The sequence below is a fragment of the Bombyx mori genome, chromosome 11 (genome assembly GCF_030269925.1).
Source record: "Bombyx mori chromosome 11, ASM3026992v2".
Classification (NCBI taxonomy): Eukaryota; Metazoa; Arthropoda; class Insecta; order Lepidoptera; family Bombycidae; genus Bombyx; species Bombyx mori.
Window position 1 is genome coordinate 6,961,462 of NC_085117.1, and position 15,515 is coordinate 6,976,976.

The following is a 15,515-nucleotide window of genomic DNA, read 5'->3' on the forward strand; positions in this document are numbered from 1 at the left end:
TTTTTATTACCTACACATTAGGTAGAAAAAAGTATTACGTTAATAGGTGAGCTTACAGGCTCAACCTGAGAGAATTTGCTTACCCTAGGTCTAGCAAGACATGTGTTTTTTTTTTTTTTTTCGGGTAGAGGGCCGAACCTCCTACGAGGTCCCCGCGCAAAAGGGGCGCGCGGGGTATGTGAGACTCAACGGTCTGCATGGTATTGTGAGCAGACCGCGGGCCCAAGGATTTTAGGACCCACCCACTAAACGACTCCCCTGCACTCTTACACCCGACGTCCGATCCCCTCCGAGGTCAGAACCCGGATGAGCTAGGGGGGCTACCGCGGTCAACACTACAACCAGACGGCGCGGCTCACCCCAAGGACGCCCAGCCGACGGAACCTTCGAGGCGAATCGAAGGCTCTGAAACGTCGGCCGTCTCGGTACGGCAGCCCGTCGGGCCGCCCAGACGGTGCCGCTGGTGTCCCGGAATACCCCGCTGGACCAGAACCAGCCTGCCGGGTCGGGACGCGATACACCGTCGACCGGTCCCTCTATTCACTCCACGGCAGCGCGCTAGAGTGCTGGTAGCGCGCCGCGCGGCCTCACCCCCTCGCAGTTTACCCTCCTAGCTGAGTCTTTTTTTTTTTTTATTGCTTGGATGGGTGGACAAGCTCACAGCCGACCTGGTGTTAAATGGTTACTGGAGCCCATAGACATCTACAACGTAAATGCGCCACCCACCTTGAGATAAGTTTTAAGGTTTCAGTATAGTTACAACGACTGCCCTACCCTACAAACCGAAACGCATTGTTGCTTCACAGCAGAAATAGGCAGGCTGGTGGTACCTACCCGTGTGGACTCACAAGAGGTCCTACCACAGTGTCCATTCGTCCACCCATCCTGGTGAAACTGTGAAGTCCTCAGGGCCACCAGTAATTAAATTTACCTCTTGCCTTTCCAGGAAGGGTTGCACTGGCAGAGGAAGGCGCCGTCCCGCTCGGTGCAGGCGCCGCGGCTGTTGCAGGGCCGCGAGGCGCAGGGCCGCACGCGCTCGCTGCAACGTCGCCCGCGCCACCCGCGCGCGCATGCGCACCGGAACGACTCCACGCCGCCGCCCTCGCCTCCCTCGCCCCCCTCGCCGCCGCCCAGCGAGCACTTCCCGAACAAGCACGGCGACCGCTCGCACGCGGTCACGAGACAGAACACTCCTAGACAACACTTGTCGATGTTGCTTAACATTCACAAGCGGTTCATGTGGAGTCTTATATTAAAGCCGCTTTTAAGTCTGTTAAAAAACAAATTCTACATATGCTGATAGCCTTGAGAGGCTATTTCAGCTTCGCCTTGACATGTAGGTGAGCTCGCGGAGCTCAAATCGGAGTGTTGCTAACCCTTGGCCTAGCAGGACCAGTATTTCGCAGAATCTACCACCGGATCGGAAACGCGACCTACTGAGAAGATCCGGCGAGAAACTCAGTGGGCTGTATATATGGATTAAAACAATATTGAACGAGTTAATAATTAAGGAGAATGAGATATTCTATTAGTACTCGTACCATAACTTTAAATTAACTTTTTAATTACTGTCAATTCTTTTCTGTGAATTCTTTTACGGTACAATTTGGAACCGGTCCTATCACTAAGGTTTCATGAAATATATTGTATTGAGTACATATTTACATACATTCCTGTAAAAAAACAATTCAATTACCTAACGATTAATTCTGTTATTATTTTGCGTGTTACCTGTATAGTATCCAGCACATTCGCAGAAACTTCGAGCGTCATCAGAGGAGCAACGTCCGTCGTTGAGACACGGGTTTGGGTAGCACGACTCCAAGTTAGTTTCGTCAGGTAGAAGCAGTACTTTACTGTGGTACTCCGGATCTAAAGGGGCATTATGAAAATAACTTAAAGTTTTCGTAGCCGTTTTTAATTCTAACAACAAGTTGGGGCTTAGTTTAAGCGTCTTCTCGTCAGCAGCATCTTGTAACTTAACATCTTGTTACAATTTGTAACGTTTGGATTGGGTTCTGTGTGTTGAATCAATTTATCGGTTTTTCGGCCTCGATCTGTCTTTACTTGGACTATCGACTATAGCGTCTAAAATCTTCTCTTTCTTCTGACTAGAGACTCCAATTTTTGCTTTCTATATAATGTCGAGAGTACTACTCGTTGTTTTTCTACGAAATTGTCAATATTTTTTTTTCATTGCTTAGATGGGTGGACGAGCTCACAGCCCACCTGATGTTAAGTGGTTACTGAAGCCCATAGACATCTACAACGTAAATGCGCCACCCTCCTTGAGATATAAGTTCTAACGTCTCAGTATACTTATAACCCTTCAAACCGAAGCGCATTACTGCATCACGGCAGAAATAGGCCGGGTAAGTACCTACCCGCGCGGACACCCAAGAGGTCCTACCACCAGTGTTCTTATACCATATGTTCTTATATTTCCTTCTGAAAAGCTTCTAGTAACACAGTCGTTTTTCCTATTTCCACAAATTACATTATGGTGTGATATTTGAGCTACGGGATATCTCGCAAAAACTTTTCTTTTGAACTATCAAAAACATTTAAAAATTAAACTGTACGAGTGTTTATTGTTACTGCGTATTTATTAAAATTGAATAAAGCTATCCTACCTTCGTTGACAACAAGTGCTGCGTCCATGTTGACTCCTCTTTCTCCAGAGTGCTGAGTGATCACCAGCGAATGGAGATACGAGTTTATGACCAGTGGAGCTGTCGGCGCCAGCTTCCTCTTCCTCCTGTCCACCTCACACAGGGTCCACTGGGTGCCGTTATTGTCGGTATAGCTGTCTTTAACCTACAAACGAAAGTGAATACGTATTTAATAGGCTTAGAGCAAAGAGGAAGAGGAAGTGTGAAAGTAACCTCGGTAATCTACAAATTAAAGAGCGGACGGTTAGCGTGGAATGGACATGTGATGCGTAGAGAGGAGATGCGTGTTACTAGGAGATGTATGGAAATGGTAGTGCAAGGTAGAGGGGGAAGAGGTCGACCGAAGAAGACATGGATGGAGTGTGTGAATGATGATATGAGAGAGAGAGAGAAGTGACTGTTGAGGTGACGGCTGATAGAAGAGAATGGAAGAGAAAAATTAGCTGTGCCGACCCCACCTAGTGGGATAAGGTGGAAAAAAAGAAGAAGAGAACAAATCGTTCGCAAATTATTTTCTTTTACGTTCGTCATCAGATTTTCTTCGTTTATTGTTTGTTTCGTAGCAATTGACGAGGTGCAAGTGTTGTCAATTTTAATTTTAGGAATAGATTATTTGATTTTAATTTCCAAAAATTTAAAACATTATTTATTTCCTTCTTAATTTGTCAATCGTATGGTTTTTGTATATTAGGTATGGACGAATATTAGTTTTATCAATTAAGAATTATTGAACATAGTTACGGCCTGTCTAATACTTAATTACGGGAAACCATAGACATTACAAACAACTAGATGAGATTTGAAATTATTTATTAAGCACTTTCAAATTATCTTATAGCTACTTAGGAAACCATAGGCATTACAAACAACTAGATGAGATTTTAAATGATTTACTAAGCACTTTTTTTTATAGCTAATCCGCAAACCTCGATCCAACCGTTTCCATCCCCGCAGGGCGCCGCGGTGTCCCCCAGCACCACTAGGGTAGTCTTCGCAAAAGCCAGTGTCAATGTGTGATGGTGCGGTGCGAGCAGCCGGGTGCGGAGGGCGGCGCGCGGGGGGGCGCGCTGAGGCCAGTTCGGAGCCGCCACTCGCCCCGAGCGGACGTCTCGGAGATCGATCACATTGGACACGTTTAAAAAATTCACTGAAAATCAAAAGCAAGTATTAATGAAACTTTTTACAAAAATCGAGAAACAATTTGTAATGTATGTTAACAGACGTTTGCTTAAACTTTATTTCCGACCCAGGCGACGGGACAATGTAAAGTTGACGTCGCCCGAAACTTATCTGGTCAGATCCCGCGGATCCTCTCGGTGCTTTTAAAGTCTTCAAAGATCGGTCACCGTCCTCGTCGAACTGGTCGATTATGACTTAGAGTTCGACGAGCGAATTAACCCATAGACACAGCCCATTGAGCTTGTCGCCGCATCTTCTCAGTGGGTCGCGATTATGGCCCTTTTTTCCTACCTAATCTGATGGACTAGAGATACCATATCAGCGTCACCGTGCTACGGTAGTAGATTCCGCGTAGCACTGCTCTTACTAGGGCTAGTGTTAGCAAATTGTCTCACTTCTCCTTGAAGCCGTGAGCTCACCTACCCGTCCGCAAGAAGCTGGAAGAGCCCTAATGTTATCAGCAAATAAGTAGGGAAAAAACTTAAGCTATGTATATGTACGTACGATATAAAACTTATTCGGTAAAATTTAGCATTCTTCTTCAAGCTTAAGCGACAAGAGTTCCGTTCCGGTGGGTTTTTTATTTATTTCACATATTCACATCTCATATGCAAGAGCATAAGGCAAGAGCAAGGCTTAAGAAAGCCTTAACGCCTAAGGCTTAGCCATAGCCATGCTTACCATCTTTAGGTACCTACTTAAATTAGTACAGACGAGTTGATTATTTTAGCAATAATACCGGTTGTGAAATTACCGGTTGACCAAATCAACTTACCGGTTGTGAAATGTGCTAAAAAACCTTTCCCGGTAACATTCTCTCCAGTCCTGAGTCTTATCCTCAGAATCTCCGCTTTAGAGACAAAGAGGCTGTTCGTCAAGATATCGGGACTCTGAAACGGTCTGATCGGGAGGTTCTCCAGGTCGACCTGCACCTCGAGGTACGACTCTTCGCTGACGGAGCCAGTGACGTTGACGGGAACGCCTTTGTCAAAAGTTCCATAGCCGAAATCGAAATAGCTGATGTTGAGGTAGACTCTTTTACCTGACAATAGAAAATTATTCATAGCTTATGTTAAAACTTACAAAGAAAATCGATTCGATTGGACGGAAGGTTATAATCGTTGATTCTGTTAACAATCTATCATACAAAAGCAGCAATGAATAAATAACTTATGTGATAAAATTCACAGGTAAAACAAGTTTATACGCATACCGTAACTAGTATGCTTGCATTGTATCTATTACGACAATACGTAAAACGTGATTGCGACATTATTCTAAAGTATGCACTAATATAGAGACGAGAACATCAACAAGAATACCGCTTAAAATATATATGAATTTTATTATATAAGTCCCTGCTATGGAAAAGCAAAGTTCAGTTCCAGGAAACCATAAGCTATTATCGCGTTAAAACCACGCCCTACGCCTTACACCGATCTTAACAGAATAAATATCAAAATCTCTTGCTTTGTTTGCGCCTCTTTATTTAAGCGCTAAAACGGTTCGCGCGCAGTGTGACCAGCATGACCACAAGCTACCGGCGTCACCAGACGCGCAAGGCACGTACTGTAGACTTACACAGCTAATAAAACTAAATTATGGTATTATACTTACCAGTTGGAGCGAGGATATCAATGGTACAATCCAGATTGGGCAGCAAGAAGTGGGGGAAGTTGGGGCTTTTTAATACTCCTTCCTTGGATGTGAACGTCTGCGACGGACAGCCAGCGAGCTCCACAGCACGCCACGATAAAGAGAATCCAGAGCCTTGCGTGCTGAAATAAAACACTTTCATTTTATTCGTATGAAACTTCTAGATATCGAGAGTTAGCGTTTGGGAAACAGAAGTAATCTGCGCTTTAGTAACGATTTTGATTTGTTTTGGGTAATTTGTTTTTTTTCAGATATTCTATTACGATGATGTTTGTTTTTTTATTGTTCTTGTAGGCAGACGAGTATAAAAAACTGAAACTTTTAGTGCTTTTACGATTTAACTAATGATTATTTTTCATTAACTACATACCTGACACGATACAGCAAAAACACCAATGATTTGTTTTGCTCGTTTCTACATAGCACGCGTTGTAATACAAACAAAAGCATGTGCGGGGTCATTAGCCTCGTCTGAACTGAGGAGGTTAACATTGCGTTACATTGCAAGTTCATTTAATATTGATTTGCGAAGCTTTATTTGAAATTGTTTGTTAGTAGGAAATGATAGTGTTGAATGATATTTACTTACTTGTAATCAGAATGGAAATGTAGGACAGCTCGGTGACCGTCGGCTACCCATCTTGTCTCGGCGACGTTGCCGCAATACCTCGATGACTTCATAGTTTGGACATCACGTAACTAAAAATACATTGCGTAATTTTTTATTGCTTAGGTGTGTGGATGAGCTCACGGCCCACTTGGTGTGAAGTGGTTACCGGAGCCCATGGACATCTACAACGTAAATGCTGCCACCCACCTTGAGATATAAGTTCTAAGGTCTCAGTTTAGTTACAACGGCTGTCCCACCTTTCAAACCGAAACGCATTACTGTTTCACGGCAGAAATAGGCAGGGTGGTGGTACCTACCCGTGCGAACTTACAAGACACCCTACCACCAGTAACTAAGGTTGAATTGTTGGTGCTAAGGCAGCCGTCGTCTCCCTTATTTTTGTCGCGAATTGCTTTGTGGTTTGTAGGGCGGGTAGGACAACATAAAGGTGGATGAAGGAGTTAATTTTGTTGCGTCTTTCGATCCGGTAATGACTAATGACCCGGTAATTAGTCTTAGTTGGGCTTAGTTGCACAGATTCGCCAGTAAGAATGTTCTCGTTTCAAGGAACAAGGGCTTTAAATTTTAGATGATTTCAATTAAAACTTTATTTTTGAAGCGCTGTCTACCACGTCTTTTCGAATTGTACTTAATATTAATTTTCGATTATTTAATGTACGTAATACATAACATTATATATAGTATAGTTTAGTTAAAAAGTAAATATTTTTTAAGCATTTCTCAAAAATACACTATAAAAAAGACCTAATCTTTCTGAACATAGGAGTTTTTTTTTATGGCTCATGTAGCCAGATGAGCATACGACCATCCTCATGGTAAGTGGTTATCGTCGCCCATGGACGTCAGCAATGCCAGAGTCAGAGAGAAGCCATTTCAGTAAAGTCTAAGCCTCGACTAAGTCGAGGGCATTGCTAGTTTTTAACATTTTTGTAGTTTGTATTTTTAATACTCTTTTATATTTATAGGTTTTTAGAATGTAGATAATATATTTTTTATTCGCTTCATTAAGGTCTAAAATAATATAAAATCTAATATCTTAAAGAAAATCTACGCTAAATTGCCTTCATTCAAAATAGATTCGTAAAATCATCGCATTACGATAACAATCCGCTTAACTTGTACGAGACGGCTTAAGTCGTTAAGCGCGGTCGAGACGTAACCTTGAACTTGCGGAATTAAGTTCAATACAAATCGGATATAATATTCTCCGAATAGAATTCGGATTTTAGTACTTATCAAAATGAAGACAAGATCATCTCTAAATAGATATTTAGGGCATATTAGGAGATTCGTAAAACCGATAATACTTCGATAAATTTAATTCGCGCAGTCTTGAATATGAACGTGACATTTTCGTACGAATTGTTTAGGCTTAATATTGAATTGAATTATACATATTTTATTCTTGAACATAGCTCTTCGATTTGCTAGTGTAAAACAGTCCTATCCAATTTCTTATTGACAGAATATTTATCTCTTTCTCTCTGTGCGTCGTGTTCTTCAGTGCTGAAGGTCGTGACCTTTACGGAACATTTTTGTTTGGACTATGTTCCTCCATTCCTTCCTGTCCTCCGCGCAGCAGATAGCGACATTGATGCTGGAGTCCAAAGCAGTCTTAATCTGATCGGACCAGCGCATGGGACTACGCCCCCTAGGCCTTCCACTTTGCTGGTGATAATTAGTCTTTCGAGATTGTCGCCCTTTTTCCTCGCAACATGACCGAAAAACTCGAAAATCCTACGTAGGCAAGTGGTGGAGAGTGTTGTGGAGACATCGTTCTTCCAGGATTGATGCGTTTGTCCGATGCGCCGTCCAGGGAATCCGCAGCACTTTCCTCCAGCACCTCATCTCAAACACGTCGACCCGATATCGATCAGCCTTCTTGAGTGTCCACGTCACCGCCCCATATAAGAAGATAATAAAGCCAGAATATTTATAGTAATTAATTTTCTATTCAATTTCAGAGTTTTCTAATGCTTTCCCGGCTAGTTCTCGTATTAAAGAATGGATTTTGTTGTTCTTATTTAATTTTAAAATTAAACGAATTGGCGACTGAAACCATTTTCAATTCACAACTGTAATTGCGGGGATTATGCAGCGCTAATACTGATTCTACTCTTTGGTTAAGATTAAGATGGTGCAAATGGGACGGTGTGAGTTCGAAGGTCCCCCCTTGACGACTCGCATCATACCCTATATTATTGCCATGTCGACTTATAGAATAACTCGATTTACCTCAACGAAATCATAAAGACAGTCCTTCTGGTACTCCAAGTCTACGGCAACGAACACGAAAACCAGTCTAGTGTCAGGCGGTCCAACCACGTGGATCCAGTAGTCCAGGTCGTTGTCATACAGGCCTGGATGATTTGGGCTCGTTAGAATTCCTGTGTGAAAGAGAAAGAGTATACGTTATTGAACACCAAAACATTGAACATCAGTGAACAGGGAGGTACAATTTTATTTTGTGTTATAGCCCTTTCAATTTTGATGCTTAAAATGTAATCTGTTGTATATCAAAGCCTTTAAATTCCATAACAAGTTCCAAAAAGAGCTCCAGGGATTCTTGTGTGCTTCCATGTGCTAAAACAAAAATTTGAGTTAACTTTTACGCGATCGTGAAGTTAAAAAACTCGCACTAAGCACGCTGAGAAGAACTGGTAAAATAAGCCCAGGGAACCTATCTTTTTTATTTCTCATTTCCTCGTATGCTTCTTTTAAATGAACAGTAACATTCTATGGCTTAATTTTTCAACGAAACTTTTCTAAATAGAACAGACGTGCATTCAGTAGACTATAGTAGAATTATTTTGTCCGTGCAGTTTGGGTCATAAAAAATCGGAGCGGTGAAGCGACTATTTCGCTCTCTCTTCCACTCACGAGCCTTATGGACGGGCATAGTGATGCGCATTATTGTTGTCGATAAGCGTTATCGATAGTGTATTTAGTTTTTTCATTTTGTGGGTTAGTGATAAAAATAAAAGAAAAATCACTAATCGAACACTTACACATATCGCCGCAGCAAGTTAACGAGAACGGCAGAAATTAACACTTGGTAACTTTTCGGGTTCTACTTTTATTTCAGTGAAAATTTTTAACACATTATTGATAACAACACATGCGAATATTATTTTGAATAAATTCTGCCGTTTTGATACAAAACAAAGGATTGTGTCACATTGTGTCACTAAAGAAATTCAGAGAACGAATGCATAAAAACACATTTCTCTTCGACATAATGTACTATAATTTGCAGGTAAGTACAAATGATTCATAACATAATAATGTCTCACCGCCCTTCGTATACCACCCCGCCGCCGTGTACCTGCCTTCGATGACTCATTTGTTTTTATCGATAATGGCGTTGCGCCAGCGCAACATGCCCACCGCCCTAGCCGGGCTATCTTTTATGACCCAAACTGCACGGACAAAATAATTCTACTATAGTAGTAAATAAGTTCTAAAGTTATTCTTGTAATTAGTAATTGCATACATGTTGTAACTTCTTGTTGATTTGATTTAATGCTTATATCGTTGTATAGCTTATTTTACAAGTAGGTATATTGTTTCCGGAATTGAGATAAATAAATATTCGCTTCGATTTCATTCTACTCATGTCTTTCTATAGGAGGGGATATCGTCGGTGAAATCGGCTATTTTTAATATTTATCTTTATCTTTATTGACAGTTGGATAAAGAGTCAAGATGTAATTGAGAGTCTCCAAGTTCTTTGGATTAATAACTGGTATAATATATATTATTATGGCAAGCTAGCTTTTTAGGTAAGTCTAACCTGATGTTCCTTCAACTGTTCTGTTCTGCACACTGTGTTCAGGATTGAGCTTCCTTTTGCAGACATATCCACCGGTGAGGATGCATTTGTGAAGTGTCCAATAGAGACCACTCGGCTGCGACGGCACCGGCGAAGATTTCCACTGCAGAAGCAATTGATAAATGCCATCTAAATGTTCCATCAATAAGTTATTCTTTACAAACTTTTAGATGTAATTCTTTGCCAGTGTTATAACGTTATTCTTTGGCATAAATGTTCCAAATTTGCAGTTTGAATTTTGAATGAAAATTCTTGACGAAGTAAAAAAAAATTTGATTTTTTTTTTACATTCGGGATGTCCATTTAATATTTTGACTAACTATGTATAGTAACCGGCAAACTTCGTGAGCAAATGACCTTGACTGCGCAGAACCGAATTTTAGATCACTTTGGTGGTGAGGGTGAGGCGCGACGGCAGGGGAAATCGTATCGAGCGCGTTATTGGTAGATCAGTCGAACCTTGCGTCCCGCACCGCGCCCTCGTTCTGCTTGCTCCCAAAAGTACGCTTGCGTACAGTGAAAAGTCTATCGTTATTAATCGTTAAGTTATTTGTTATAATTGCTTGTTGACTTTGTTGCCATTGCTATTTGTTGAGTGTTTGTTGATTTTTTATAAAAAATACACTATGCCGCGACAAACTGGTGTAGTATTCAAAAGAAAGGGTAGAAAAGTTGTGTACGACGTATATTGCTTCATTATAAAACAGGGGAAGAATGATATAGAAAAAGTAAAACAGACTTCGGAAGCAACAAAAACATCCGTGAGTGCTGTTAGGTGCATTATTAACGAAGCTAAAGGCTCTGGCTTGCTCGCCGTGTTTCGGACACCGGGTAAGAAAAGATCAGGGAAGAAGAAATTTACCGGAATGGATAGTTTCGTTCAATCTGTAATAAAAAGATGTAATCATAATAACTACATAAGAAGCAGCGAAACTCCGTACCGTAGAAAGGCTTCGAAAAATTTAAAGAAGATATAAATTTTAATGGCTCGGTATAAAGTTTACGACGAATTATGAAAGAGCTAGGCTTCAGATGGAAAAAAAAACAGAAAATAATCGGAAGCTGGTAATTGAAAAAAGTTACATTCGATTACTACGAATCGAATATCTTCAAAAAATAATTAATTATAGACAAAAAAGAAGACCGAACCGACCGAGTTGTAAACTACACCGATGATCCCTATGTCGACTCATCACGATGATAGCAACTCGGGTGATAAAAACAGTGATGATGATGGTCAAGATTATGATAACGAAAAAAATAATTACAAATACCAGCTTCGCTTCAACTGAACCAAGACCTGGCAACAGCTCTAGTTTTGACTTAATAGAAGGAATATCAATTTTACCCCAGGATTAAATTATTACAATTATTAACCTATATTTTTTGTTGATGTTCTCATAAATATATAAATAAATACATATGTTGATTTTAATAATTTAATAGCATTATGACGCAGAGTACATAATGTTTTTGCACGTGAGTGTACCATGCGCAAACTTACCCCCACTACGTCGACAAATGCTCAAGAAGTTTGCCGGCTATTATAAAATTAACTGAATACAAATCTACTGATCGTAATGTAATCGGTCAGTATAATATATGTATATGTATATATATATATATAATCACTCGGTCTTATAGGAAGACCTCAACTTTCTAATTCATAAGATTTTTTCGATTTTATTGGAATCATTTGCCTTTGGATAGGCTTTCTCCAGAATACGACATTTGTGCTTTTCATCCATCAAAATTCCGGTATGAAAGTGTTCGTCAAAAGGCGGTAGCTCAGCTGTGCCATAACACTGAGTCCGTATGCTGCTTGTATAGGCACTAAAAAGCCGAGCATCTGGTCATTTGAAATGCATTAGACTTTATACCTTATGTAATGCTATCATGGCTATTCAATCTCTCACCCAACTTTGTTATGGATCGACAAGATAGCGCAGATCTTTCACAAAAAGAAAACACATTTAATATTGGTACGATGTTCCGAATTAAAATGTAACATTTATTTCATTTTCTTGTACTAATTTTAGTGTCAGTGGCTTAGTGCGAGTTTTTGAACGTTCTCGATAGCGTAAAAGTTTACTCAAATTTGTATGGAGTTGGAACGTTTGCCTACGTTTGCCGCTAGGGGCGCTGTTCCAACTGCATACAAATTTGAGTTAACTTTTACGCTATCGAGAAAGTTAAAAACTCGCACTTAGCACATAGACTAAGTACAGTGGCAATAGTAATGAGTGAATGTTGTATTTGAACCTTGCTTTCTCTTTTAGCGTGAGCGAACTAGAAACTGAAAACCGATTTTGTATTCATCTAATAACACCTGAAAGGATCCCCTAGCGATCACGTAATTCAGACTAATCCACGAGGAATGAACCGGCCGAATTGTCTAGTTCAATTTATCATGGACTAACTTTGTAGTTGTTGAAAGTTTAATCAATACGAGATGATGACCGAGCTTTACTCGTTTTTTTCTTTTTTATAACGCCTTCTTGTTGTGTCTTTAAAGCAGTAAAAGTAGTATTATTATTCGCCAATAGATGTCGGGAAGAGTCATAAAGTTGATTATCGATAAAGTTGATTATTGAAAACACGAATAAAACAACATTTTCTGAAAATAAATCGTAGCTAGATCGATTTATCGCCCCCGAAATCCCCTGTATATTAAATTTTATGAAAATCGTTGGAGCCCTTTCCGAGATTCAGATTATATATATATATACAAGAATTGCTCGTTTAAGGGTATAAGATTAAGCACTTGAGTTTACAAGACCATTCTAGGCGCTTTGGGAACAACTTAACATCAAAATTCAATGTGCTACAAAATTCTAAATGAGAAGGGCTTGTAAGCATTATTCTCCGAATGAAAGTCTGGTGTAAAATAGAAAAGAAAATATCGTGGCAAATGGAATATTGCGTTTCTGCCACTATGAAGCTACTATCTTCGATACTTTGATCCGCGAGGTTAATATCTCAACTTCCATCATTCACGCGCTTAGGTTTGAATAGAGGGAGAGGCGTAACAAAATTCAGACTTCATCATCAGACGGTATCCGTGTTATGACGTTTATGGGATACGGCAACCCTTTAACAGCATGTACACCGCCAGATCGTTTATGCATTAGAAAAAAAAACAAATTATTCTAAACTGAGAATATTGTCGCGGCGTCTTAGGATTTTATTATCGCCTGGCCCAAAATCATGTGATTGAAATCTTTAAACTTCAGAAATTTTTGTTTTAAAAAATATTTATTAGCAGATATTTTCAGTAATAAGATCGCTCAATGGATTTTTGTGTTCCAATTCAATTGTGTTAGTGTTCGCTCTATTTTCATACGTTCACTTTCCCGTCTAAAGGATTAAGATATGAAGTTGTTATTCTGCAAAAACGATTTCATGCCTCAAACTTTATTTATTTATTTTATTTATTACACTTCATGTAAAATTTACATTGGCGGACTTAATGCCTAAGGCATTCTCTACCAGTCAACCAAAGGTAGTGCAGAGTAAATAGTGGTAGGTGCAATGAAATTTATATTAGGTAACGAATACATACAAAAAAGTATATCTACATATATACAAAATCACATATACATATACATACATACATATATACACACATACATACATATAATAGTTTATACAGTATTAAAAGGAATATATTAATAAATTTCCTTAACAAATAACTTCATCAAGTTCATGACGATTCCGCTAACTTTTCTAACAGCATTCGCCGAACCCTATATATAACTTTAGTACGTCCTGTAGGTATATTTTGTTTGTGATGTTATAAGCATTAATTTTGTGAATAAGGATTTAAGTCTTCAAAGGTGAATACCTGAATAGCCAGGCAGGCGTCATCGAGCTCATCAGTGTCGTTGTAAGGCGGCCACCCCTGGTACTCCACTTCCGAGTCATCGATCCAGGAGAAATCCCCGTCCAGCAGACGAGCGCCCAGCCAATAAACCGATCCGGCGCTGTAGTCCGCACTCTGTCTGATGCCGGATATGATGAAACGCTCTTCGTCGCCGGAATGGACTGACGCGAGATGCATGTTCAGGCCCTCGCAGACCTGGGGAAGGAATTTGATTATTTTGACCTGTGATTCATGATTATTGATTCTTAAAATCCGCTGTAGTCCCGAAAAAGACGTCAGGTTGTGAGCTGTTATTTCAGACGTGTTAAAGATATGTGTAGGTTCACGGTCTCCAGCAATTCTTAGTATATGGAATGCTCATTAACAGTTATGTGATTGAGTGAATGAGATCATTAACCCCTATATTCGTGTAGTAATTTTAGCGTATTCGTGCTTTTGGTAATTCTTATTTTGTATGTCAGAGTAAGTTCAAACAAAGCTAAGTTGAGATATACGCTTTTTATTATTACATACGGTATATTTGCTGAACACTGTTTTACGAGATTATTATATAATATATAATGCGGTTTTTTTTAATTTTTTATTGCTTAGATGGGTGGACGAACTCACAATCCACATGTTTGTTAAGTGATTACCAGAGCCCATAGACGTCTACAATGTAAATGCCGCCACCTACCTTGAGACATGAGTTCTAAGGACTCATTTTTAACAGTACAACCCTTCAAACCGAAACGCGTTAGTGCTTCATGAGAAATAGGTAGGGTAGTGCTACCTACCCGTGCGGACTCACAAGACGTCCTACCACCACCAGTTTCAACTTCGCGGAAGAAGTAGAAAAGAGAAGTAGAGTCAGTCAGTTTTCATTCCTGCGTAGGCCCAAATCACCCAATGTTTTATTCCTTTGGAAGATTTACTTTTGAAGACTTTTCGTCTAGGGCATATGGGAACATTCACAAACGCTTTTTACCTGTTTCGCTGTGGTCCACGAAGCTCTCGGATATCCAGAGAAAAGATAGCAATGATTATTGTAGAGTACTTGTCTCACGTCCATACACGACTGGGCTGTCAACAAGCACGCGAACTTTTTAGTGTTGATTATATTGCTTAGATGGATGGAATTCGTAGACATTAACAAAGTAAACAAGTAATATAGGCAGCGGTTTGGCTCTGCCCCTGAAATTGTTGACGTCCATGGGCGACGATAACCACTCACCATCAAGTGGGCTTTATTCTCAACTGCATACAAGGGCAATAAAAAAGAAAAAAAAATACCTGTTTGCAGGATTCGAACATCGACACAAACGCATCGCTTGATACGAATGCACCGGATGTCTAAACCATTAGGTTACAACGACTACCTATTTAAGAAACAATCCCGAGTAATTTGATATTTAATTTTTATTCTATCTTGAATATTATTTAACACATCCAACTTAGATATATATATTTGTCTCTCTCTTCTACTAAATCTTATTGAAGCTACCGCCTCTGCACGACAGAGAAGTTCAGGTTTTTCTTAGCTTGCTGACAGACAAACTCCCAGCGTTTCGCAGTTAAGGTGCTAATATAAATTATAAGTTTAATTTCAGCTATGACTGCTAATCTATGCTAGATATTGCGAGAACACGTTCCTCTGAGGGCGGGGGCCCTGTCTGTCGTCCA

At 40.0% G+C, this 15,515-nt stretch overlaps 1 protein-coding gene across 1 annotated transcript in view; it reads right to left on the minus strand.

The window, feature by feature from the left end:
- Nucleotides 1–15,515, minus strand: part of LOC101738384 (uncharacterized) — a 199,715-nt gene that overhangs the window by 14,312 nt on the left and 169,888 nt on the right. The window contains exons 10-20 of the mRNA XM_021346668.3: nt 14,821–14,915; nt 13,815–14,048; nt 9,932–10,073; nt 8,374–8,525; nt 6,097–6,206; nt 5,469–5,629; nt 4,627–4,893; nt 3,599–3,819; nt 2,634–2,817; nt 1,732–1,872; nt 932–1,193 (exon numbers count right to left, since the gene is read on the minus strand). Of these exons, the coding sequence (XP_021202343.2) occupies nt 932–1,193; nt 1,732–1,872; nt 2,634–2,817; nt 3,599–3,819; nt 4,627–4,893; nt 5,469–5,629; nt 6,097–6,206; nt 8,374–8,525; nt 9,932–10,073; nt 13,815–14,048; nt 14,821–14,915 (1,969 nt within the window). The remainder of the gene's footprint in view (nt 1–931; nt 1,194–1,731; nt 1,873–2,633; nt 2,818–3,598; nt 3,820–4,626; nt 4,894–5,468; nt 5,630–6,096; nt 6,207–8,373; nt 8,526–9,931; nt 10,074–13,814; nt 14,049–14,820; nt 14,916–15,515) is intronic.